The sequence below is a fragment of the Bombina bombina genome, chromosome 6 (assembly GCF_027579735.1).
Source record: "Bombina bombina isolate aBomBom1 chromosome 6, aBomBom1.pri, whole genome shotgun sequence".
In the NCBI taxonomy this organism is placed as follows: domain Eukaryota; kingdom Metazoa; phylum Chordata; class Amphibia; order Anura; family Bombinatoridae; genus Bombina; species Bombina bombina.
Genome location: NC_069504.1, coordinates 795,429,240 through 795,456,604, shown reverse-complemented (window position 1 = coordinate 795,456,604; position 27,365 = coordinate 795,429,240). Strand labels below are relative to the sequence as shown.

The following is a 27,365-nucleotide window of genomic DNA, read 5'->3' as shown; positions in this document are numbered from 1 at the left end:
TTACTCCTCTGATTACCTTGTATCTAAGCTTCTGCAGACTGCCCCTTATTTCAGTTCTTTTGACAGACTTGAATTTTAGCCAATCAGTGCTGACTCCTAAATAACTCAACAGGAGTGAGCACACTGTTATCTTTATGGCTCACATGAGCTAGCACTGTCTAGCTGTGAAAAACTGAATTCACTGATATAAGAGGCAGCCTTCAAGGGCTTAGAAATTAGCATATGAGCCTACCTATGTTTAGCTTTCAACAAAGAACACCAAAAGAACAAGGCAAATTTGCTGATAAAAGTAAATTGGAAAGTTGTTTAAAATTGCAGGATGTTTCATGCTGTCCTAACAACGCCGATGTATGGCATGGAACGTCCTACGTTCTATGGCAGCATGCAGCTTCCTCCTTTCACGCATTCAAGAATCGGATTGGGGCACGCCTAGCAGCATAGGCAATCCCCCATGATTCGCATCAACGATCGAATGATTTCATTTTTTACAGCAAGTGTTTACATCAGAACTCCGTTCCAATCTAATCACTTGCACCCCAATATGCAGGGGTTAAAGGGACATGAAACCCAAAAAATTTCTTTCATGATTCAAATAGAGAATACAATTTTAAACAACTTTCTAATTTACTTCTAGTATCTAATCTGTTTCATTCTCTTGGTATCATTTGTTGAAGGAGCAGCAATGCACTACTAGTTTCTAACTGAACACATGGGTGAGCCAATCACATTCAATATATATATGCAGCCACCAATCAATAGGTATAACCTAGGTTCTCTGCTGCACATGAACTTGCCTAGATAAACCTTTCAGCAAATGATAACAAGAGAAGGAAGCAAATTAAATAATAGAAGTAAATTGGAAAGTTGTTTAAAATTGTATTCAAAATATAAATGGGATAGGGAGGCTAGTAAGGACTAAAGTTTGTATCTTTACCTTAGGCTGAAAGGCAATGCCCAGGTGAAAAAACCTTTTATGAAGGAAACATTATGATGTGCAGACCCTTAAAGTAATTATATATTTATACTTTATAAGAGAGATTCCATAGTAACCGCAATAAGGTTACTACCTATATAGACAGGGATTTCAGCACATCTTTTTAATAATAAACCGCTGAAACAATTGTCCAGCTCCGCTTAATAGCGGTAGGTGGATACTGCCCTCATGTACCACTCACCTGTAAGCCATCTCAAGAGTGTCTCTGATAAACAAAGTAAAATATGATTAGAGCTCATGAACCAATAAAACAGAGAAGCGTTGGTTGGGAAATGTCTAAGCACAGATTAAGCTGTACATTTTTATTAAATGAAAATCACATGAAGCAGCATAATAAATAGTCCAACTGTGAGCTAGCTGAACTGACAACACCTCCACTAGTGGGTGGTTACGAGCAAAGCGTAAATTCTGCCACCATAGTGAACCATGAGGATCTATGTCAGTAAAGTAGCCTGCAAGAGCATACACAAAATCACATTAGCAATACATCCATATGTGTGGGAATATCTCCCAGTATTGTGCACAATACTTAAACAACCAGTAAATAACAGGTTAATTCCAATCTAAATAAATAAAGACTTTTTTGACTGTAAAGGGTAATACCACAACTCCAGTAACAGCGGACACCACCAATATAATTAAAGGTATCAGGCGTCTTGTTATAGTAATTCTGGATCTATGTGTGTATAACCCAAATTTACAGGCGGATTGGATTTTCCATAAAATTAATGGTATGTTAACAATGGTTGCGTTTTATCAGGCTATCAAATAGCAAGTAGAGGCTATGGGGAAGAGGATTAACAACTCCAGTATTCAGCGGGCACCACCAATATTAAAAAGGTAACAGGTGTCATGAATGTTAGTTTCCCTAGATCTATGTTAACGCTCCCCCAAAGCCTTTTAGTGTTATCTGTCACAGTAAGATAGCAAATACATAAGACGGTTTGATACAATTAAAGTAATAAAGCAGTGTATATTTAACACCCATAGACAGAATTTCAGTTTCCAAAATTCAAATTGTCCCGCAAAGTAAATCCGTATTTATACACAGTGCATCCAAAACCTTCCGGTATATTAAAGAGTTGCGGACTGATGTGTCAAAGTTAAGACTTTATACTTGTAATACAACCGTATGTTCTGCTTTAGGTGGTTAGATATCCCAGCGTTGTTTCAGTGTAAACTGGATCAGCTTGCTTCATTCTCCGTGATCCAAGGTTTTAAACAGCGTGGACGCTAACAGCGATCTGTCCAACAGACACGTCCACCTCCGCTCCTCACGTCACTGCCGACGCGCGTTTCACCCCCCACGTGACTGTCAGTAGTCATAGGGGTTTCCTCAGGGCAAAAGCGGATGCCGATTCTAAAGGCAACCGTGTTAAGAAAAGCCTTCTTTCGGCTCATAGGTGGATACGTACAGTAATAATAGCCAGTAGGAATCCTTAAGATTTTACGCTTTGCTCGTAACCACCCACTAGTGGAGGTGTTGTCAGTTCAGCTAGCTCACAGTTGGACTATTTATTATGCTGCTTCATGTGATTTTCATTTAATAAAATTGTACAGCTAAATCTGTGCTTAGACATTTCCCAACCAACGCTTCTCTGTTTTATTGGTTCATGAGCTCTAATCATATTTTACTTTGTTTATCAGAGACACTCTTGAGATGGCTTACAGGTGAGTGGTACATGAGGGCAGTATCCACCTACCGCTATTAAGCGGAGCTGGACATTTGTTTCAGTGGTTTATTAAAAAGATGTGCTGAAATCCCTGTCTATATAGGTAGTAACCTTATTGCGGTTACTATGGAATCTCTCTTATAAAGTATAAATATATTGTTTAAAATTGTATTCTCTATCTGAATCATGAAAGAAAAATATTGGGTTTCATGTCCCTTTAAGTATAGGAAACTTCAGTACATGTAATGATACCACAGGCAAAATCAGCTGTTTCAAATGCCGAATTAGTTAAAGGAGCTCTTTATAAACAATTTAATACACTCCAGCAGGCAAAACTGATTATTAGGAACAAAATAAAAGTAAAAAAAAATAAGGTACACTGTCCCTTTAACGCACAAATTCACTTAACATTAAAAAATATCTTTAAATGCTTCACTTAAACAACCACTAAATACAGTAGAAGTGCATAATAAAAAGACAATGCAATAACACTTACTTCAAATAAGCAGATTTTTTTCTTACAAATGTATTTTTCCCCTGTATCATGTGACAGCCATTAGCCAATCAAAGACTAGTATACATAAACCTTTGAACTTGTGCACGTGCTCAGTAGGCGCTTGTGCCTCTAAAAGCGTGACTATAAAAAAATTTGCAAAATTTGATAATAGAAGTGAATTAGAAAGTCTCTTAAAACTTAATGCTCTATTAGATTATTGAAAGTTCAATTTTGACATTAGTGTCTCTTTAACCCCTTAATGACCGAGGACGTGCAGGGTACGTCCTCTAAAAAAAGGCAGTTAACGCCTGAGGACGTACCCTGCACGTCCTCAGTCTGGAAAGCAGCTGGAAGCGATCCTGCTCGCTTCCAGCTGCTTTCCGGTTATTGCAGTGATGCCTCGACATCGAGGCATCCTGCAATAACACTTTCTGGCCATCCGATGCAGAGAGAGCCACTCTGTGGCCCTCTCTGCACCGGACATCGATGGCCGGTATCGTTGGTGGGTGGGAGCCGACTTGGGAGGCGGGTGGGCGGCCATCGGTGAGATCTGGAAGGAGGAGGGGGGCGGGATCGGGGGCGGAGCCTTCGGGGGCGCGCACGGGCGCGCGCGCGTGCACGGTGGGTGGCGGGCGGGCGCGTGCACGGGGCGGGAGCGGGTGGGAACCGCTACACTACAGAAAAAAAGTAAAGAGTAAAGTGTATAAAAAAATGAAATAAACATTTTTTAAAAAAAGCATTTAAGCGATCTGGAAGGGGTGGGGGGTTGGTATTGGGGGGGGGGAAGCTACACTACAGAAAAAGGAATTTTTTTTAATAAAAAAAACATATTTTCACTAAAATGGGTACTGGCAGACAGCTGCCAGTACCCAAGATGGCGCACATTAAGTCAGAGGGGGAGGGTTAGAGAGCTGTTGGGTGGGGGATCAGTGAGGTTGGGGGCTAAGGGGGATCCTACACAGAAGCATATGTAAATATGCTAAAACAAAATGCACAAAAATGCACAAATTTTCCTTTTATTTTAGTACTGGCAGAGTTTCTGCCAGTACTTAAGATGGCGGGGACATTTGTGGGGTAGGGGAGGGAAGAGAGATGTTTGGGAGGGATCAGGGGGTCTGATGTTTCAGGTGGGAGGCTGATCTCTACACTAAAGCTAAAATTAACCCTGCAAGCTCCCTACAAGCTACCTAATTAACCCCTTCACTGCTAGCCATAATACACGTGTGATGCACAGCGCCATTTAGCAGCATTCTAATTACCAAAAAGCAACGCCAAAGTCATATATGTCTGCTATTTCTGAACAAAGGGGATCCCAGAGAAGCATTTACAACCATTTGTGCCATAATTGCACAAGCTGTTTGTAAATGATTTCAGTGACAAACCTAAAATTGTGAAAAATGTAATGTTTTTTTTAATTTGATCGCATTTGGCGGTGAAATGGTGGCATGAAATATACCAAAATGGGCCTAGATCAATACTTGGGGTTGTCTACTACACTACACTAAAGCTAAAAATACCCCAAAAAGCTCCTTACATGCTCCCTAATTAACCCCTTCACTGCTGGGCATAATACACGTGTGGTGCGCAGTGGCATTTAGCGGCCTTCTAATTACCAAAAAGCAATGCAAAAGCCATATATGTCTGCTATTTCTGAACAAAGGGGATCCCAGAGAAGAATTTACAACCATTTATGCCATAATTGCACCAGCAGTTTGTAAATAATTTCAGTGAGAAACTGAAAGTTTGTGAAAAAATTTGTGAAAAAGTGAACAATTTTTTGTATTTGATCGCATTTGGCGGTGAAATGGTGGCATGAAATATACCAAAATGGGCCTAGATCAATACTTTGGGATGTCTTCTAAAAAAAAATATATATATGTCAATGGATATTCAGGGATTCCTGAAAGATATCAGTGTCCCAATGTAACTAGCGCTAATTTTGAAAAAAAAATGTTTTGAAAATAGCAAAGTGCTACTTGTATTTATGGCCCTATAAGTTACAAAAAAAGCAAAGAAGATGTAAACATTGGGTATTTCTAAACTCAGGACAAAATTTAGAAACTATTTAGCATGGGTGTTTTTTGGTGGTTGTAGATATGTAACAGATTTTGGGGTTCAAAGTTAGAAAAAGTGTTTTTTTTTCCATTTTTCCTCATATTTTATAATTTTTTTTATAGTAAATGATAAGATATGATGAAAATAATGGTATTTTTAGAAAGTCCATTTAATGGCGAGAAAAACGGTATATAATATGTGTGGGTACAGTAAATGAGTAAGAGGAAAATTTCAGCTAAACACAAACACTGCAGAAATGTGAAAATAGCCTTGGTCCCAAACGGACAGAAAATGGAAAAGTGCTCTGGTCACTAAGGGGTTAAATAAGGGAAAATATGGCTTGGTAAATTTAAAATGGAGTCTTTTGAGGCAAATACACCAAATAGTAAATAAACAATATTTGCTACATTTCTGTACTCTTAAAGGGACATAAAGCGCACTAAGTAAATGGTCTAATATGCTTTTATTATTTTATTTTTCCACTATTGTTTGTATATAACTATGGGGTTGATCACAAAATGTATCAAATGACTGATCTACACAATATCCATAGAGGTTAATAGTATTTTGCTGTTGCAAATGATTAGATATGTTTTTCTCTGAAGTGTTGTGATCAACACATATGTGTTTAACTCCTGCAAACTCAGCTCCAGAGCAGCAGTACACTTCTGGGAGGTAGTTGAACACATCTAATAAGCCAATGACAAGAGACAAATGTATGCAGCCATCAATCACCAGCTAGCTCCCAGTAGTGCATTGCTTCTGCTTAGAATATGTACATATGATTTTTAAAAAAAAGAATCCCAAGAGAAGAAAGTAAATCTGATAATAGAAATTAATTTAACAGAGTCTTAAAATGATTTGCACTGTCTGAATCAATAAAGTTTAATTTTGTATTCCATGTCTCTTTAAATTAAATGCAAAGCTAATCTTCACATTTCCCATATAATTCTGCAACCCTGCAGAAATATTTCACTAAAAGACAAAGTAACTCTTCAAATCTTAGTCAGTCTTCTTCTTAGGATAGTATAGATACTGTAGAGATTGTGCTCACTAGTTTGTGCCCACTGTATCATACAATATATCACATAGAGGCATTTGATTGTTAAAGGGACAGTATATTGTAAAATGTTCTCCCCTTTAATGTGTTCCCAATGATCTATTTAACGATCCATTTAACATGTTGCAGTGTATTAAATGGTCATGAAATAAATTATTTTATTATTCATATAGAGAATACATAAAAAAAAAAAACTTTCCAATGCACTTCTAGTATAAAATTTACTTTGTACTCTTGGGGGCATATTTATTAATGTGCGAGCGGACATGATACGTATTTATCATTGTATCAGCTGTTCCTTGTGAACTGCTGGTGCAATGCTGCCCCCTGCAGATTTGCGGCCGCTTGGATGCTAGCTGGGGGTGTCAATCAACCCGATCGTATTAGATTGGGTTGATTTCTGTCCGCGGCCTCAGAGCAGGCGGACAGGTTATGGAGCAGCGGTCTTTAGGGGCATCAAGCTCCATACGGTGCTTGATAAATCGGCCCCTTGGTATCTTTTGTTAAAAAGCAGGTATGAAGGTGAAGGAGCATGCATGTGACTGGGGCAATATATGGCAGCAGTTTAATAACTATACATTTGCAAGTACAGTAGGTGGCAGCAGTGTTTCCTGTCATGTCCTGCTCCAGAAATGTGCACACTAAATATCTAAATATCTTTTTGCCACAGAATCCCATAAGAACAAAGTAAATCTGAAACAGAAGTAAATGGTATGCTCTGTGTGAATCACCAAAGAAAAATGTTGGGTTCCATGTTGCTTTAAAACAGTTTACCAATAACCCCTTTACCTTTCTTTTGTCATTTCTGCCTTTTGTTTTCCCACCTATACTGAAAATTTCAGTACTTAAAGGGACAGCAAAGTCATAATTAGACATTCATGATTTAGAGTAGACAGAGCAGACAATGTTAAGCAACTTTCCTATTTACTTCTATTATTTAAATAGCTTCATTCTCTTCTTATCCTTTGCTGAAAGGTTTATCTAGGAAAGCTCAGAAGCAGCAAATAACCTAGGTTCTAGCTGCTGATTGGTGGCTGCATATACATACTAATTGTCATTGGCTTACCCATGTGTTCAGTTTTTTCTTTCATGATTCAGATATACTGTAGCATACAATTTTAAGCATCTTTCTAATTTACTCCTATTATCATTTTTTCTTTGTCCTCTTGCTATCTTTATTTGAAAATCAAGAATGTAAAGCTTATGAGCCAGCCCCTTTTTGGTTTAACACCTGGGTTGCGCTTGCTGATTGGTGGCTAAATTTACCCACCAATCAGCAAGCACTATCCAGGTTGCTGAATCAAAAATGGGCCGGCTCCCTAGCTGGGATTCCTGCTTTTTCAAATAAAGATAACAAGTGAACTAGGACAATTTGATAATAGGAGTAAATTAGAAAGTTGCTTTAAATTGCATGCTCTATCTGAAACAGGAAAGAAAAAATGTGGGTTTAGTATCCCTTTAAAAATCTTATACTACAGTATCAAGGTATATACCGATCCTTTAAGGACATTATTGAAATGTATACCTCCTAAGGAAAATAATCACATTTTATACTACAGTATCAAGGTATATACTGATCCTTTAAGGACATTATTGAAATGTATACTTTCTAAGGAAAATAATCACATTTTATTCTACAGTATCAAGGTATTTACCGATCCTTTAAGGACATTATTGAAATGTATACCTCCTAAGGAAAATAATCACATTTTATACTACAGTATCAAGGTATTTACTGATCCTTTAAGGACATTATTGAAATGTATAATTCCTAAGGAAAATAATCACATTTTATACTACAGTATCAAGGTATTTACCGATCCTTTAAGGATATTATTGAAATGTATACCTCCTAAGGAAAATAATCACATTTTATACTACAGTATCAAGGTATTTACCGATCCTTTAAGGACATTATTGAAATGTATAATTCCTAAGGAAAATAATCACATTTTATACTACAGTATCAAGGTATTTACCGATCCTTTAAGGACATTATTGAAATGTATACTTCCTAAGGAAAATAATCACATTTTATACTACAGTATCAAGGTATTTACTGATCCTTTAAGGATATTATTGAAATGTATACTTCCTAAGGAAAATAATCACATTTTATACTACAGTATCAAGGTATTTACTGATCCTTTAAGGATATTATTGAAATGTATACCTCCTAAGGAAAATAATCACATTTTATACTACAGTATCAAGGTATTTACTGAGAGGACCATTTTGATATTTAAACTTTCTCAAGTTGAATTACAACAGGGACAAAAGAAATGTCTAAAAATGTATTTGGTCTTTAACCATTAAAGGATTAGGATAATTTGTCAAGGTGAGTGACACTTCAGTGGATTCTTTCACAAGTCCAAGCAAATCTAGGATCACGTTATGGCAACTGTGCAGCCTTCTCTGTGGTGAAAGCTAAATAAACATGTATGGTATATAGTTTATTAAGCATTACCTATAGCTGGATATAGGCATTTACATAGGTGAAATAGACCTATAATTAGGGTGACCATATTACCGCTTTAAAAAGGGACACATATGAAAAATACATATGTCGGCTGTTTTCAGGTCTGTTTAAAGAATATGTATTTTTCACGTGTCCCTTTTTAAAGCGGCAATATGATCACCGTACCTATAATAGGTAGTTTACAAAATTTACCTCCTTTGTGCCACAGTCACAGTCCTCTCCAATCTCTGTGAATTTATTCCCACACACAGGTGAAGCCTGGATGTCATTTGGTTGCGGCTTATCCAACAAACACTTTGGTAATTTACTCCGAATAAATTGATTGAAGTACTGGAGACTGCAGGCGCTAAACAGGCTTGGTGTAGTATAACTACATTGTGAGACATAAAAGCAAGAAATGAAACAATAAATTAATGATGAACAGAGAAAAGAGAACAGAAAAAAAAAGTGCATGAACCAGCTGTGCCACGGAACCAGCAGTTCTCTGCGACTCTTGGGTGGTACTTTGCAAAGGTAAAACACATGGATTTAAAAAGTCGCTAGTGCTAAAATGATATGCTCTAATGATTTACAGTATACAATTTTTGCATTATTATGGCCTTTTAAAATAAATATAGGGATAAAAAGTCTAAAATCTATAAACATTGTAAAAGGGATTAAAAGAGAATGAGCAAATGAAAGGGACATGTTAATATAAAAATGTCACGCTCTAATTTGTGACAGTGTGACCTAATAATATGTGTTTAAGTTTAAGCCCTGCAAAGGTAAATTACTGCTCAGGAATTACTCGCATTCCAGCTCCTGAACAGAACAAAGCTGGTGAGCCAATCATAAGCAGCTGTCGCATGTAGGCACCAATCACGGCCCTTCTTCTGCTCAGCAGCTGCAATGCTTGAAACTTCCAAGTGGGTCTCTATCTACTGTATATGTTAACCAGTTTGCTGGGGGGTAAACATATTAAAGAGATTGTAAATCCTAGAGTTTTTGAAACGCTAGGATTTACCAGTGCAACAAATAAAGGGGACTTTCAGTCATGAAGTATCAAATACTTCATGCTGAAAGTTCCTTTATTTGTCTTCAGCGTTCACCGCCCTGATCGCTTCAGGCTGCCCACGGCAGAACGCTATTTTGCAGTGAGGTGATCTTAGCCAATAGCGTGCTAGCTATCCGGCATAATGCCAGCTGGGCCACACGGCTATTGGCTAAGAGGTGGAAACTTTACCTCATTGACAAAATAGTGTTCTGCCGTGGGCTGCCTAAGGAGATCAGCATGGTGAACATTGCAGACAAATAAAGGAAATTTCAGCATGAAGTATTTTATACATTATAACTGAGTCCCCTTTATTTGTTGCACTGGTAGATCCTAGCATTTCACAAACGCTAGGATTTACCATCACTTTAAGATTGAGTCAGTAATGCAAAATTTGCATGCTCTAACATATCAGGGAATGCCCCTTTTTTTTACAAATAAAGAAACAAATAATAATAATAAAAAAAAAAACAGAAAGGCAATAATGGAATACTTAAAAGGACAGTAAAGTCAAAATTAAACTTTCATGTTTCAGATAGAGCATGCACGTTTAAACAACTTTCCAAATTACTTCTATGACCTAATTTTCTTTGTTCTCTTGGTATCTTTTGTTGCAAAGCATACCTAGGTAGGCTCCGAAGCAGCAATGCACTACTGGGAGGTTGCTATTGATTGGTGGCTGCACATATATGCCTCTTGTCATTGGTTCAACAGAGGTGTTCACCTTGTTTCCTGTTGTGCAATTCTGCTTCTTCAACAAAGGATACACAGAAGTAATCTGGAAAATTGTTTAAAAAGATATGCTCTATCTAAATCAGGGGTGGGGAACCTTTGGCCATCCAGATGTTATGGACTACATGTCCCATAATGCTTGTGCAGTCATAATGCTAGCAAAGCATCATGGGAGATGTAGTCCACAACATCTGAAGAGCCAAAGGTTTCCCACCCCTGATCTAAATCATGAAAGAAAAAAATGGGTTCCGTGTAATTTAAGCCCTTGAGTGCTAACGACGGCTCTGAGCCGTCACAGAGTTTCCCACTCTGGTGCTAACGACGGTTCAGAGCCGTCGCTATCACTCTCCCACATTGAGGGAGATCTGGGGGCTCCCACCCGCTCCTACCCCGGCAATCGGACCTGCATAGTGACAGGCATCGCCGTGGGTTTTGCGTGGTGACGTCACACGCAATGACGTGATGACGTCCCCGCGCAACTTTATTAACAAGTGACAATACAAAGTAAAGGGAAAGGGGGCATGCTGCTTAGACACCTGTATCTCAGGCATCTAAGCAGCTACAGACCCCCAAGACCCACCATTGGAAAGGTAATCGCCTAACCTTTCCAATGTTGTAAGTCTTGGGGATCTGAAAAAAAATATATAAAAGTTAAAAAAAAAAAAATTTAAAAAACAAAACAAAACCTTCAATCACCTTAGCACCCAGGTGGGAAAGTGCTTAGCACTCAAAGGGTCAAATATGTTAAAGTAACTATTAAAAAATTACATTAGAAAAAAACATACTGAGTTTGATTCTCCAGGCCATGGTACTCAGGAGAGCTATGGTTAAGTAGTTTGATTGGGAACAAGTTATATTATTGAGCAAAAAGATATATAATTGAGCTTACGTGATGGTGGGTGACATGATGCAAGAAGTAGCAGAACAGCCACAGGAACTGTCATCGTGGTTCATCCCCAAATTGTGTCCCATCTCATGAGCTAATGTGGCACCAACTGAGGTTGATATCTTACTGTGATCCTAACAGAGAGAGGAGGATAGGTTATAGGAGAAAATGAGATAATAATAATGAAATAAAAGATTTGTGTCAGCTTTAGAATTAAAGAACCAATAGGAGCTCAAAGTGGGAAAGGGATTTTTGTTGGATAACTCTATGGGGTATATTTATTAATGTGCAAACGGACATGATACAATGTTGCGTATCATGTCCACCGCACATCGATAAATGACGACAGCATACGCCCGCTGCATTTATTATTGCACCAGCAGTTCTTGTGAACTGCTGGTGCAATGTCGCCCCCTGCAGATTTGCGGCCATTCGGCCGCTAGCAGGGGGTGTCAATCAACCCGATTGTATTCGATCAGGTTGATTTCTGTCCGCGGCCTCTGAGCAGGCGGATAAATTATGGAGCAGTGGTCTTTAGACCACTGCTTCATAACTTCTGTTTCCGGCGAGCCTGAAGGCTCGCCAGAAATACGGAGCTTGATAAATCGGCCCCTATTTCTCTATGATGAGTAGAGATGGGCAGAAGTCTCTATTATCACAAAGAATAAAAGAACAAATGTCTGCAAACATATATTATGAATTTTACATTTGAATATTGATTCCTATAGACTTACAATGAAGTTTGTGGGAAGTTATTATTCCACTGTTCAAATATTATATAACTATTGAAAAAGTTAACATTGGTGTGCAAAAAAAAAATGCAGTAAGAACAAATTAATAGAGCCAAAATTTGTTATTTTTAATGAATGAGCCAAAACATTAGCCCATCCTTAGGGATGAGTGAAAGGCCCAGTTTTATTATTTGTTATTGATACATGATTTTATGTTGCTCCATAGAAATAACACATTTCTTCATTCTTGGGGGTAGATTTATTAATAGTCGAGCGAACATGATTCGCTGTAGCGAATCATGATGTCCACTCGACCTTTCTAAATGCTGACAGCATACGCTGTCTGCATTTAACATTGCACAAGCATTTCTCGTGAAATCCTTGTGCAATGCCGCCCCCTGCTCACTGGCGGACAATTGGCAGCTAGTAGGGGTTGTCAATCATCTGATCGGGCTAATTTCAATCCGCTGCTTCTTAACTTCTGTTTCCGGTCAAGCCTGAAACGGTGGGGCTCTGAGGCAGCATCCGCTGCTTAATAAATGGAGCTCTTGGTCTGTTGTCTGCGATCAAATAACAGTAATTCCATATCCTTAATCTGGAGGAAAGAACATTTAAAATAGAGATTCTAATGTAAAAATTAATAATATGTTTTGTTACTATAGTTTATTTTTACACAAATCCCTTTATTTTACTCTGAGTTTAGACCATTAAACTGAAGTAAATTCTTTCTCAAGGTTGTACAGATGAGTAAATGTAAATATATACAGGCTTTTTTTTTGCTTACCAGCTGTAATATCATCTAGAGTCTCAATGGAGAACAACTTTGAATATGGGGTAGATTTATTCAATATCAAGTGCACATGATCTGCTATAGCGAATCATGTACGCTCAACATCGCATTTATCATTGCATAAGCATTTCTGGTGAAATGCTTGTGCAATGCCGCGCCCGATTGGAAAGGGATCGAAAAGGGATGATTTCAATCTGCCACCTAAAAGGCGGACAGATTAAGGAGCGGGGTCTTATGACTGCTGCTTTTTAACTTCCGTTTCAGGTGAGTCTGAAATAATGGGCCCCTGAAGCAACATCCGCTGCTTAAGCCCCATGTGTTTAATCCCTTATTGGAGTTACTGTGTTCCCAATGATATATATTGCCTGCTAGAGTTTATTATATTGTTTACATATAGCTACTTTACCTTTATTTTTTCAGCTGAATTAGCTGCTTTTGCCTGTTGAAACTTCCACCTATTCTGAAAAATTATATACTGCAGTATTGGCTATTGAAAAGCTTTATAAACAGGAGGCAACAAAAATCAACCTCCCAAGGGCTTGGGAGAGCATTCAGCCTATTTCAAAGGGTGTCGCTGCAACTGCTTTCATTTTACAATTAACTATTATTGGCTGCTTGCCTGAGTAGACCGTTCCTTTAATATAACCAGCCATAATTATCTGAAACACAACTGAGTATGAAATTAGCCTCCCTGGAACAGGTGAATCCATGTAACAGAGGGCAACAGAACGTCCTTTTTAAGCAACTTCCTAATAAGTAAAAAGATCACAAGCAGTAAAAAATATTATTGTGTATAACTTTAATAATACCTTGGCAACCAAATGTTTGTGTCATTTTAGTAGTTGTTTACAAAACTAATTAATATTTTTGCCATAAAACAGATAAAACATTATGTACTATTTTCTAGTAATTAGGAATGTGGGACCACAGAAAAAATGAACAATTATCTTTATACATATATCTTTGAAACATCCAAAAAAACAAGTGATTTTTCAAGACTATGGAGCCGAATTATCAAGCTCCGAATGGAACTTGATGCCCCTGTTTCAGCGCGAGCCTTCAGGCTTGACGGGAACAGCAGTTATGAAGCAGCGGCTAAAGACCGCTGCTCCATAACTGGTCCGCTGCCTCTGAGGCTGCAGACATCAATCCGTCCAATCCTATACGATCAGGCTAATTGACACCCCCTGCTTGATTGGCCGCAAATCTGCAGGGGGCGGCATTGCACAAGCAGTTCACAAGAACTGCTTGTGCAGTGATAAATGCCGACAGCCTATGCTGTCGGCATTCATCGATGCCTGTCAGACATGATCCGCTAAGCGGATCATGTCGGACAGACCAATGATAAATTGGCCCCTATATTGTAAAACATAACTCCGGCAACTATATAAAATTAATCAGGGACGGAACTACCATTGGTGCAGCAGGTGCAGTGGCATCAGGGCCCAAGAGATGGAGGGGGCCCATAATAGCCTGTATATACATAGGCGTATGCAGAATGTGTACAATCCAAATATAGGGCAGCCTTTTATTAGTGCAAGTAACAGGTCCATCTATCTATCCTCAAAATCATTATACAGAGCAGAATGTATTTTATTAGTTTTGCTTTTTACTAAGTTACCTTTGGGGCCCCCAACAAAAAGTCTTGCAGCAGGGCCCTCTGTTGAGTAGGTCCGCTACTAAAAATAATCTTTGGAACATGCTACACTATAATGCATCACAATGGTTTCACAGTAATTTAAAAAAAAGGTAAAGGTTCAGTGGAGTCTGGAGGCATCACTATGGTGCAGGTGAGCATGGTTAGTATTTATGAGCAAAGCTTAGGTGGTTTCTGGCTTCACAGTTTGATTTTTGGATGTATAAAGAGAAGATACATTGATGGCAAAGGGACACTGCTCCCAAACTAAAATCAGCCCATACAAAATAGGACAGATGGAAACTCTGCTGTTATTTATTTTTTACTTTTCACATATGTTTGGATTTCTGGAGGATTCCATTTATACGTATGAGTTGCATTGGCATAAACATGTCTTTTAAATGTCCCTCTCTGTTTGCGTCACACTGCTTGATTACTACTCACCTGGATAATTCCGGTAGATAAATCACTACACATGGTTCCAATATAAGCCATTCCCACAGTTGGGCCTTCAAAGTCTGTATTCCTGAGAGAGACAAATACATTACTGTAAACCATGGACATACATACAAAAAGAGAAGCACTCTCTCAGGAACGCACAACAGCTCAGTAGCTTGTTCTATGGCTATTTACAACCTTGGAGCAGCCTCATTTAGCCCAATTGAGCTTTTCACAGAGAACAACTTTCCTGAAGTATATCAGTCTGATCCAGTCTAACAAAGTCAGTCAAGCCCAAAATACCAGGCAATCCATCTCTGAACAAGGAACATGGCAACCCCAGACCATAGTTTTGGCTTTCTATGGGCCTCGTCAATGATGTGCAGCCACATTCCTCTATGTGCTTTAGGTAAGGAGTCCACGTCTGGTTTTCCCCATCACCCTTAGGGAGATTTACAGTCATGTCATTATTTACATAGGTTCCATCCACTGTGTTTTGGAAAGATATTATGCCTATTTTCTTTGGTGTACATTCGTTCTAAGAGAAAACCTAGTAAAATGCAATCCCCAGGTATTAAATTGAATAAGCACAGAAGTGACCAAGGAGGATAACTTACGTGAGTAACTGTGCATTGTCATGTAATTTTCTAGGTAGAAGATTGTTTTTTCTCCATTTATAGAATCTATCCAGAGTAATTGATGCTGAGGTGTGTACTTCAATTTGATTGTTGGCATCCCAGATTTCAAAGCCAATCAAAGCCACAAAAGTATTTATAGATTTGTATACCTATATGAACACAAGATAAAACATAGAATAATCATCTGTTTACACTAAATAATATAATACTCTTCTTGAATGCCTGCTTATATGTGAAATTTTAAACTGCAGTCAAGTTGGCTTTGAAATGGTGTAACCACAACCTGTAAGAAGCTCTGTTGGGTAAAATATGTGTAGGCATTTTCTTTGAAGTGGTGGAGCTCAGAGTAGAGCTGTGTGAGTTGTATACAATTTGAATCACTGTGAGTAAAGACCTTATTGCAACTTTACTTAACCTCTTAATGCTTTACAGTGTGAGGTATTATAGGTGATGGTTAAGTGTTAAACTGAGAACTGAAGTGGAGTGGGTCGGAATCAGCATCTGCTGCTTCATAAATCTACCCCAAAGTCTATATAACACATCACCACTAGCGCTGTCCTAACAACACATAACAGATAGCATAAGCAAACTTTAGTTAAGCTAATCTACTTTCATTAAGAATACAAAAAAACAGTGAAGAACTAGACTCTATACACACAGTCATCCTGATAGTGACTCAGGTGAATAAGGTTTCCAGCATAGACACTACGCAGAAACAGCACTCACAAAAGTAACTACCTTTTTACCTCTAAATAAAGGGATACTGTTTCCTACTTATTCTTCCACATCTCTCTGCAGCATTTGACACCTTATTTGAGGATTATCACCTACTTTAACAGACTCTTTATTCATTTCTGCCAGTTCTCATTGAGTTTCCTTCAGTATCACACAAACTGATTCTCTGAAACGCTATTAGTACCACAAGGCTCAGCGTTCAGTACATATAACTCTATCTCTTTTCCTCAGACATTGTATCCTCTGTACTGAACCAGATAGATCACAAACAGTCACTCAGCAATTTGTGGATGTCCTCATACCTCCTATAGTTCTTTACCTAAAATCAACTTGCCCCCTTCTACATGTACCAAGCCAGAATTCTTAGTTGTATTGGACTTATAATTAACCACTTATACCAAGGTTCAGTTTCTTAGACTCATACTTGGTATTCTTTTTCACTTCATTTATCCAAGTATTTGGTGTTTTCTTACCCAAGTCAACACCAAAATACTAATTTACTCACTTACACCTTGTCTAGCATATACTACTGCAACTTCTTAGTGTCCTTCCTATCATCTCTCTCCTTCATTCCCAGCCTATCATAAACGACTTTGTCAGTCTTATTCAGGTTACTTGGTGATAAATCAAGACATCTTTTATACCAGCTCTATGTATGCTGCAAATTGTGATGCACCATACTTACCCCCCACAACTAATTTAAAAACAAAAAAGTAGCAACAGATAGCATAAGATCAGACTCCACACCTATACCCCGTGCACAATATTTGACTTTGTTGTTAGTTTTTGCGCCCACAAATTTGATGGTTTAGAATCCCCCCTAAATTACACTGGAAGCTCTTGGGAATAAGATAATGGGGTAGATTTATCATAGTGCGAGCAGACATGATACGCTGCCGGCATTTATCATTGCACCAGTACTTCTTGTGAACTGTTGGTGCAATGCTGTCCCCTGCAGATTCGCAGCCAATCTAGCCGCTAGCAGTGGGTGTCAATCAACCTGATTGTATTTGATCAGGTTGATTCCTGTCCGCGGCCTCAGAGCAGATGGACAAGTTATGAAGCAGTAGTCTTTAGGCCGCTGCTTCATAACTTCTGTTTACGGCGAGCCAGAAGGCTCGCGCGGAAACAGGGCCATCAAGCTCCATATGGTGCTTGATAAATCGGCCCCACAGTGTCCATTTTTATTTAGAATTCTAATATCTAGTTTTGAGTGTACTCTAAAAATAAATCATGATTCATCATGATCTTATGCCCATTTTAGAAGCCAGATATGTGCTTCTACCACTTAAAGCAGAACAGATGTGTGAACTTACCATATTGACATAATTAACAATCTCAAAAATTTTCTTTTTGACAGCTTCTGTGCTGTTGTATTTTGTGAACTGAAATAAATAAAAATGAAATTAAACGTATGAAGAGAACATGGAGTATTTTCACTCTGTTGGACATATATATTTTTATATAACAGACAGTCTGAATGAGTCAGGAAGATGTAACACACAACGTTTTTTTTTTCCATTAGCAGATTTTATTTAAACACCAATGGTGACAATTGCAATTTTTAAATGTTTTTGGTTAAATGAGGATATCTGTGTTCATTATCTTGTGTTTCACCAGCATATGGTGAGTGGTTTGCAAATGATCTAAGAGTTATTTCTGATTTTCCTGTCTGGTAGTCTAGGGTTAGAGGAAAAATCAAAAGACAATTTGAGATTGTGGCTGTTCATCACATCTTCCACTGAGTTAGCTTTTAACTTAAAACCCATAAAAAAATATGCAGAAAAGTATGCACTACTTATATTATACTTACCATTGATTTATCTGCTACTATATAAAGCTGGACATATTTCTGTGATGTGAATAATTCTTGTTTCTGAAATAATAAAAAGAAAACAGATTTAGAATACAAATATCATATAAAAGTTTATCTTGTTGGTCTGTTTACTGGTTGACCAAAACACCCAGCTTTATCATTTGCCAGGAAAGTCCTACTTATTGCTCGGATATTTGGGCAATGTCTTAAAATATTTGTCCCTGTCAATGATTATTATTATCGGATATTTATAAAGCGGCAACAGATTACGCAGCGCTATACAAGTAATAATAAAACATTACAGGCATGCATTACGTACACAAACAAACAAGTACAGTAGGGGTACAATACAGTTGTAGGAGCAATAATTGAGATATACAAAAGGAGAGGAATGCACTGCCCTTGAGCACAATCAGTAGTAGTTCACTTTAAATACAAAGTGGCCTACAGGTAGAGAGGCTCTCAAGCTTACAATCTAAAGGAGAGGGAATGGGCACAGAAGGTAAGGGAGAAGGAAAATATGTCTGATATAAGGCAGTGTAAACTGAGAGTGAATGAAATGTGTGGTGAGTGAGCAAATGAGGATTGGGAAAGTGTAACAGAATATGGTAAAGTGTCAGTACAGAGGCTGTGAGTGTGAAGTAGTGTCTCTATCCTGGTTCATTAGTGACAGCTGCACCTAATTGCTGTTAGGAGGTGTTTATATATTAAAGTGAAAGTAAAGTTTGAACAATGTGTGCCCGGTTTTTAAAAATCCTATTAAAACAGGGGCACTTTCATTCATCAAACTTTACATTTCACTCGTTTTGTTAAAATACTTACCTTTTATTCTTGAAAGCTTATCTGGGGCTTCCTCCGCCTGTCGCAAGCCTCTTCATACGAATCCGGCTTCCTCTAATCACGTCTTCCCCCCCAGAGCAAACATTGCCTGAGGCCAAGCCATGATTGGAGTAAGCCGGATTCGTCATTTTTGACATATGAAGAGACTTGCGACGGGCGGGGGAAGCACTGGAATGACTTTCAAGAATAAAAGGTATTTTAACAAAACAAGTGAAATGTAAAGTATGATGAATGAAAGTGCCCCTGTTTTTAAAAGGATTTTTAAAAACCGGGCACACATTCGTCAAACTTTACATTCACGTTAAGGTAAGCACCAAGGTGGGTGGTGGAGGGGGGATTGGAGGGCTAGTGCGTGCAGGGCTGGGATACTGGTGATAGAATGTAGGCTGTGAGAAAGAGAGAGGTAAGGTAAAGCTTCCTGTTGATACAATATGGGGGAGGTGTAGTTTAAAAAAGGTAAAAAGCTTCTTGTTTAAAAATATAGGGGGAGGTGTAGTTAAGTTCCATTTATTTACTACACTTACTGCAAAGTAACCAGACATTGAATCTGGTTCATTGAATTCTGTTCATGTTTTCGGGTATTCCATTTTTATTCGGTTGACCTTTCATTCTGGCCGTCTAAATTTTATATCAGTAGGTTTGTTTTACTTAAACAATATTCCATTTCTCTGTTTCAAAAGTCAAAATCCTAATAATACAATATATTTTCGCCCAACATTTAGCCATATAAGACTTGTCACCAAATGATTGAAAACGCATATCAGACTCCGATGTAGAGCTATCCACATGACTTAAGGTGGTGAAAGAAACTGTATTATGTATTGGTGTCTAGTGCAATGTAAGATTTATTAAATTATTAATATGCAAGGGGTCCTCTGCACAGATTATTTAAACATTAAAGCAGTGGTTCTCAAACATATTCCAGCCACATCCCCTTGGTTCTAAAAACCATACCCTACCCCATAAAAATATTATTCAACGTTTTAGTTTAATTCATTAATTAATTCAAAATCTATTATCTTTATACTGCAATTTCAGCTTTTTAAAGTTGATGGTCACTCTGCAAGAGCCTTATATACCACATTTGAAGAATTACATCTAAGAAAAATGTTAATGTGATGAGCTTGATGAATTTATACCAGTTTATCAATGTTGCAGATTCTTTGCTAGGCCAATATTCTTCTTAGTTTAGGAAGACACCACACAAGAATACTTCAGACTCAAGAAAGCTTTATTCTCTTATTATGTTACCAACAGCAAGCATATACCAATGAGAGAATGCATAGCATGTGTGGCAGATGACGTCTTTTTTTATATACATTTGTCTTAACATGTAATCCTATATAGGGCATCTATTTAATATTACAGAAAACAAACAAAAAAACCTGTACTAACAGCAGGTGTGTCCTCTAAGTTATAAATCATGGCAATTAGCAAAATATAGAAGACATAAGAATACTCAAACCTCAAGCTAGAGGCTCAGGACATTCTGACCTAGAGCTTGGACATCATTATCCAAAAATATAATTCTGTCTGGGAATGTAAGTGAAAATCCAAACAGTTTGAGTAATGCCTGAGTATATGTTCTGGCTTTCCAAGTAGCCACACCAACCAATTTAATCTGTTCCAAAAGGCTAGGTAGGAAGAAGACAAGGCTAAGACCGATTATTGAATCTTTACCCAAGTGTTTTGTACAAAAATGTCCAAGTAGCCCAATTTTCATGTAGCTACACCAACCAAGTTCATCTGTTTCATTAGGCTGGGAGGGAGAAAGTCAATCGGCTGTAATTCACAGATGCTGATAAGGTTGCTAAGGTACTTTATTAATAAGATGAGATGATTGTGTAATAGTATGAGCGTCCTGCTATTATCCTCTATTGTTCCCTTAAGTGCCTTATACATGAAATTGTGTACATTAAAGTAGAACTTATTGTTAAGTGGTTAAAACAATTACGTTAATTTTATATGCAAATCTACAATGCAGTGAATAACTTCTAATGTATAATAATTTGAGCATTAATGTAACTTTAAACTACTGCACTTTAAAATACAATTATATTACAGCTAGAGTTGGTGTACATTTATAACAGGTCTGTTGATGCTAAAGTCGACAAACTTCAAAATAGTTATCCTTTGATTTTTATGTTTATTTTTTCCCTTTTTTTAATCCAGTGATTGCCTTGATCCATAATTCTATATGCAATCTTAGGAATCTAAGTGTGGTAAAGATTTTGTTTATGTATTAGAAAATATTATTGTTGTGAGTAAAAAAAGACTATTCACCACCCCTCTGTATAAAAAAAAGAATCCAATATAGCCTGTTATTCTAAAATTCTGGACACAGATGCTTTATATCTTACTCTGTACTCATGCATGAACCTGCTGTTATTACTAAGCAATATAAAGGTGATCCCCACTTGCTTGTGATTGTTTAGGATGCTTAGTGTTTGGACTGGCAGTAAGAATTTTTTTAGTTTCTAGAGAAATTGGATGATCACAGCAACATCATCCTTTTAAAAGTCACTTATAGACAGATGAAATACACCCCCTATAGTTTAATAGTATTCTTCATATACTATAGTGATGTATATTCCATTATAACTTACTCAAGTACAAAATAAAAATGGATATCCCTGTTAACATTAAGATTTAAAAGATAAAAACAAATCATCATTCAGGAAACTATGAGCCAAATGTATTAATGTTTATGGGCTCTGTGTGAATGCAGTTTGTGAACATCAGACTGACAGTGAGTTGCCAAAATATTCTCATTGGAACATCTGGGCGTCATATATTCTCAAGAAGATTATGTGCTATATTTCAAAAAGTAATTGATTTTTAAAAATGCAAAAGTACCAAAAATTTTAAAATTACTAAGATGTTTACTATAATTCTATTGTTATCCTTATGGCCAACCTTACAAATTTAGTAATTACAAATGGTAAAATTTAAGATTTCCTTGAACGTTCATGAGAAGTTTCTCTTAACTGTTAGAAAAATAAACAGTATCTATGTTACTCTATATGTCATTTTCTTTTCATCATTGAGGTTGAGGAGATCATATACACTTGATTATTTCCTTTGACTGGTAACAAAAATAGCCACTATAGTTAGCATAATTCTTTATCTCACCTCAGAATCGTTGATGGTTTGTGATTTTAGTAGTTCATCTTCTGTCCAGATGTTATTTGTCACTCCACAAACTCTTGGGGTCTCCTCTTGATCTAAATACACAACATGTTCTTCGTGATCCGTGTTCTTTAAGGGATCTATCAGAATCCTGAGTCCTTGTGTCAATATTACTCCACTACAAAGACAACGAATATACTGAAGTAAATTTATAGATATCTCAAGTGAGACCCTAAACCTATGTAATGTATTTGTAAAGCTCATCATATAAACATATTGCTAATTATAATCTACAACTTATAAAGTACATCTGGAAGTAAGAAGATATATCTGTTTTCAATTAGGGAAAAATAGTGTCAGATTAATGGTAAAGAAATTCCCAAATCTTCTCATTATTTACATAACTTGTAGCAGGGAGCATCTATTGGACTCACAAATAACAAAGCACACAGTGGTTCATCAGATTTTTATGTCTATTCTCAATATCAAATTGAGTCCAGACAAACAAATAACCTTTTGTCAAACCCAAAGAACACACAAACAAATTGTATGCAGGGGGGGGGGACATAAATTTTTTTTCTCCAAATATCAAATCAAATATAATCTCACAAAAATAACTCAACCAAAGATACTTGTCAAGGCTAAAATCCATCTGTCACCACCAGCTACATCTGCCACACCTCTATTCTTTGAAAAACTACTCTACAAAATCATAGATGATTTCTTGTCCTTTATAAACTTTATGAAATGGGTAATGTTTATATATATATATACGTTGATTGGAGTAGCCGTGTTAGTCCAGAGATTTAGATATCAAAATAACAAGAGTATTGCATTGAGCAATGATACTTTTTTAATTGGACTAACTATACATTTATAAGTTGACAAGCTTTCGGAAGAGTTCCTTCCTTTATCAAGTCTAAAGCAATACTGACCAATTCAATGGAATTTACAGATTGTATCTTAAAACACAGAATAGCTAAGAAGACAGTGCAGGGAGAGGAGGAGGTGTCGTAAAAATCATGAGGGGGGCTTAGGTAACAGGCAGACAGTGTCCAGTGTAGGAGAACAGACATGGGAAATATATAGCTTTACATAGAGCATATACTGACATAAAGTTATTTATCAACATTGAATCAATATCTATAAAGATGTGAAACTGCATATACAGGGGGAATACAAAAGTTAAAAAAAGACAAAAGTGTCGTGTTTTTTTTAACTTTTGTATTCCCCCTGTATATACAATTTCACATCTTTAGAGATATTGATTCAATGTTGATATATAACTTTATGTCAGTATATGCTCTATGTAAAGCTATATATTTCCCCTGTCTGTTCTCCTACACTGGACACTGTCTGCCTGTTACCTAAGCCCCCTCATGATTTTTACGACACCTCCTCCTCTCCCTGCACTGTCTTCTTAGCTATTCTGTGTTTTAAGATACAATCTGTAAATTCCATTGAATTGGTCATCAGTATTGCTTTAGACTTGATAAAGGAAGGAAATCTTCCGAAAGCTTGTCAACTTATAAATGTATAGTTAGTCCAATAAAAAAGGTATCATTGCTCAATGCAATACTCTTGTTATTTTGATATCTATATATATATATATATATGTGTATATATATATATATATATATATATATATATATATATATATATATATGTAATGGAAATAACTAAGCCAAACCCATCATTCAAACTTACTATGAAGCTGATCCCCTGCTTATGAAAACCTTTGTTACATTTCAAACAGATGCCTGGCATTCCAAACTTGCATTTTATTTAATGGATGACAATCACAGCTAATTAAAGGAAATTAAACATTTTAAGAGAAAGTAACGTTTGAGATTAATTATACTAGTGAAAATTTTTTACAATGTACTTCCATTATGGGTTATTCCTGCTTCTCCTGTAATTTATATTTGAAAATTGTAGTTATAGTCCTGCCCCAGAGAGTCTGGAGTACATTCCATAGAATTCAGAATCCTTACCCTCCTAAATGCTGCACATTGGTAGCCAGATGTTATGAAAGGTAATTTCTATATGTCTCTCAATTGGTGACAGCAAAGGAATGTTGTAAGGTAGCATAACAAGTCATTTTGCAAACACATTGAGAGTGCGTTTTTAAAACATTTATTTTTAAAGAAAATCTTTTTTTTCACTGCAGTGATTAATTTAGAGAAATTACTCTTATATGGGGGTCTATTTATCATTGTGCGGACGGACATGATCCGCTATAGCGAACCATGTCTACCGCACATCGATAAATGCCGACAGCATGCGCTATCGACATTTATCATTGCAGTAGCAGTTCTTGTGAACTGTTGGTGCAATGCCGCCCCCTGCAGATTTGCGGCCAATCGGCTGCTAGCAGAGGGTGTCAATCAGCCTGATCGTACATGATCGGGCGGATTGCTATACGCCACCTCAGAGGCGTATGAATTAAGGAGCAGTGGTCTTAAGACCACTGCTTCCTAACTCCTGTTTCCGGCGAGCTTGAAGGCTCGCGCGGAGACAAGGGGAACAGGGGCCATTCGGCCCTTGTTAAATAGAGCCCATGGAGTCCATTAGCAGGGAATCAGCATGCTCTTATGAAATTTTAAAGGGATATGAAAAACAAATTTTTCTTTAACGATTCAGATAGAGCATATGATTGTAAACAACTCTCCAGTTTACTTCTATTACCTAATTGCTTTGTTCTTCTCGTACCCTTTGTTGAAAAACATACCTAGGAAGGCTCATGAGCTTTGCTAGCTGCTTATTGGTAACTGCACATATTTACCTCTTGTCATTGGCTTACAGATGTGTTTTGCTAGCTCCCAGTAGTGCATTGCTGCTCCTTCATTAAAAGATACCAAGAGAATGAAGCAAACTTGATAATAGAAGTAAATTGTAAAGTTGTTTAAACATGTATGTTCTATCTGAATTATGAAAGAAAATGTTTGGGCTTCATGTCCCTTCAATCTGCTAAATATGGGAACTTTCGGGCGGTGGCCATGATGAAACATTTATGAGCTGATAAACATGTTGCATTGGTTCTAATAGCCTGTGCAAGCTTTTTATTGTTCACTTTTAATAAATATTTTGAATATAGAAATTTGGAGTCTGGTTGTTCTATGGTCCATTAGAAGGCACAAATTCCAGAGTCGGGGGATACAGTGAAATGAGACACTGAAAGTGCCCAGCATGCTACATTCAGAACAATAGACATGAATGGACATATCCTTAAAGGGACATGAAACCCCACATTTGTATTTCATGATTGAGCTAGAGCATGACATTTTTAACAACTTTTTAATGTACTTCTATCAAATTATCTTCATTCTATTGGAATTTTTTGTCAAAAGCAGGGAAGTAAACTCAGGAGCATGCAAGTATCTGGTGCACAATATGGCAGCACTTTTGCAAGAATGTATCCATTTGCAAGAGCACTAGATCGCAGCACTATTCCCTGCCCTGTAGTGCTGTAGACACCTAGCTAGGCATTGCTTCAACAAAGAATACCATGGGAATGAAGAAAATCTGATAATAAAAGTATATTGCAAACGTTTTTAAAATTGTATTCTCTGTTTGAATCACAAAAGAAAATATTTGGGTTTCATATCCCTTTAAGTTAAAAGGACATTCAACTAAGATTTTTTAATGTATTTATTTATTTTTGTATGAAAACCAGTTAAGTTCTAGCGGACTATAGTAATTTTGAAAATAGCATTTACTAAATTTCTGTGCAACTTGTAAGCGGAATTTAACTCTCTGAGCTCCAGTACATTCATTTTACAAAAAAACTGGAATGCAATTTAAATTGCCCCTTTGTAAATGGGACTGAGAAAAAAATGAATTTAAGCGTCTCATTCTACCCAAGTATTTTAGTGTCATCCTATTATTATTATCAGTTATTTGTAGAGCGCAAACAGATTCCGCAGTGCTATAAACATAGGCGGTATACAAGGTAACATTTATAGGGATCAAATGGGTAGAGGGCCCTGCTGAGAGTCGCACTGTTGTAGTCAGCTCTTATGAAGGTGATCTGCAAACAGTTGGGCTAACATGCTAAGGGGGTTCAAGGCGATAGCAATGGAGGAGAGGAACTGGGATTAGGAAAGGTAGGTTGTATGCATCCCTGAACAGTAGAGTCTTTAGGGAGCTCTTGAAGCTTTCAAAACTAGGGGAGAGTCTTATGGAGGGAGGCAGAGAGTTCCACAAGTTGGGAGCCAGTCTGGAGAAGTCCTGTAAATGGCAATGAGAGGAGGTAACAAGAGAGGAGGAGAGAAGGACGTTGTGAGAAGAGCAAAGGGGACGAGTATCTGGAGACAAGGTCTGAGATTTAGGGGGGAGCAGTGCAGTTGAGGGCCTTGTATGTCAGAGTCAGAATTTTGTGTTTAAGTCTGGAGGCAAGAGGAAGCCAGTGAAGGGATTCGCAGAGAAGTACAGCAGATGAAGAGCGATGTGTAAGGAAGATGAGCCTGGCAGACGCATCCATTATGGATTGTAAAGGAGCTAGGCAGCAGCTAGTGAGACCAAAGAGAATGGAGTTGCAGTAGTCGAGGCGGGAAATGATGAGGGAGTGGATTCAAATCTTAGTTGTGTCTTGTGTAAGGAAATGTCTAATTTTAGAGACGTTTTTAAGGTGAAAGTGGCAGGATTTAGCCAAGGACTGAATGTGAGGTGTGAAGGAAAGATCTGAGTCAAGTGTGACCCCAAGACATCGGGCATGCAGGGTAGGGGTAATGATGGTGTTATCGACAGTTATAGAGAAATGGAAGTGGAGATTTTGGAAGAAGGAGGGAAAATAAGGAGCTCAGTTTTGGAGAGATTTAGCTTAAGGTAGTGAGAGGACAGCCAGGATGAGATATGAGAAAGACAGTTCGTTACATGGGTTAGCAAGAAAGGAGATAGGTCTGGTGCAGAGAGGTAGATTTGGGTGTCATCAGCATACAAATAATATTGAAACTCATGTAATTTTTTAAGGAACCTAATGATGATGTGTAGATTGAGAAGAAGAGGGGACTGAGGACAGAGCCTTGTGGTACCCCAACAGAAAGTGGTAACAGGGCAGAGGAAGCCCCAGAGAAGGCTACACTAGAGGTACGGTTAGAGCGGTAGGAAGAGAACCACAAGAGGGCTGTGTTGCAAATGCCAAAGGATTGTAGAGTTTGAAGCAAAAGAGGGTGGTCAACAGTATCAACAGTATCAAAAGCTGCAGA

General features: G+C 37.5%; 1 protein-coding gene across 1 annotated transcript in view; it reads right to left on the bottom strand.

The window, feature by feature from the left end:
- LOC128664631 (zinc metalloproteinase-disintegrin-like VLAIP-A) overlaps nt 1–27,365 on the bottom strand; it is a 56,680-nt gene that overhangs the window by 6,476 nt on the left and 22,839 nt on the right. The window contains exons 4-10 of the mRNA XM_053719446.1: nt 22,162–22,336; nt 18,187–18,249; nt 17,690–17,758; nt 15,618–15,787; nt 15,007–15,088; nt 11,409–11,539; nt 8,950–9,127 (exon numbers count right to left, since the gene is read on the bottom strand). Of these exons, the coding sequence (XP_053575421.1) occupies nt 8,950–9,127; nt 11,409–11,539; nt 15,007–15,088; nt 15,618–15,787; nt 17,690–17,758; nt 18,187–18,249; nt 22,162–22,336 (868 nt within the window). The remainder of the gene's footprint in view (nt 1–8,949; nt 9,128–11,408; nt 11,540–15,006; nt 15,089–15,617; nt 15,788–17,689; nt 17,759–18,186; nt 18,250–22,161; nt 22,337–27,365) is intronic.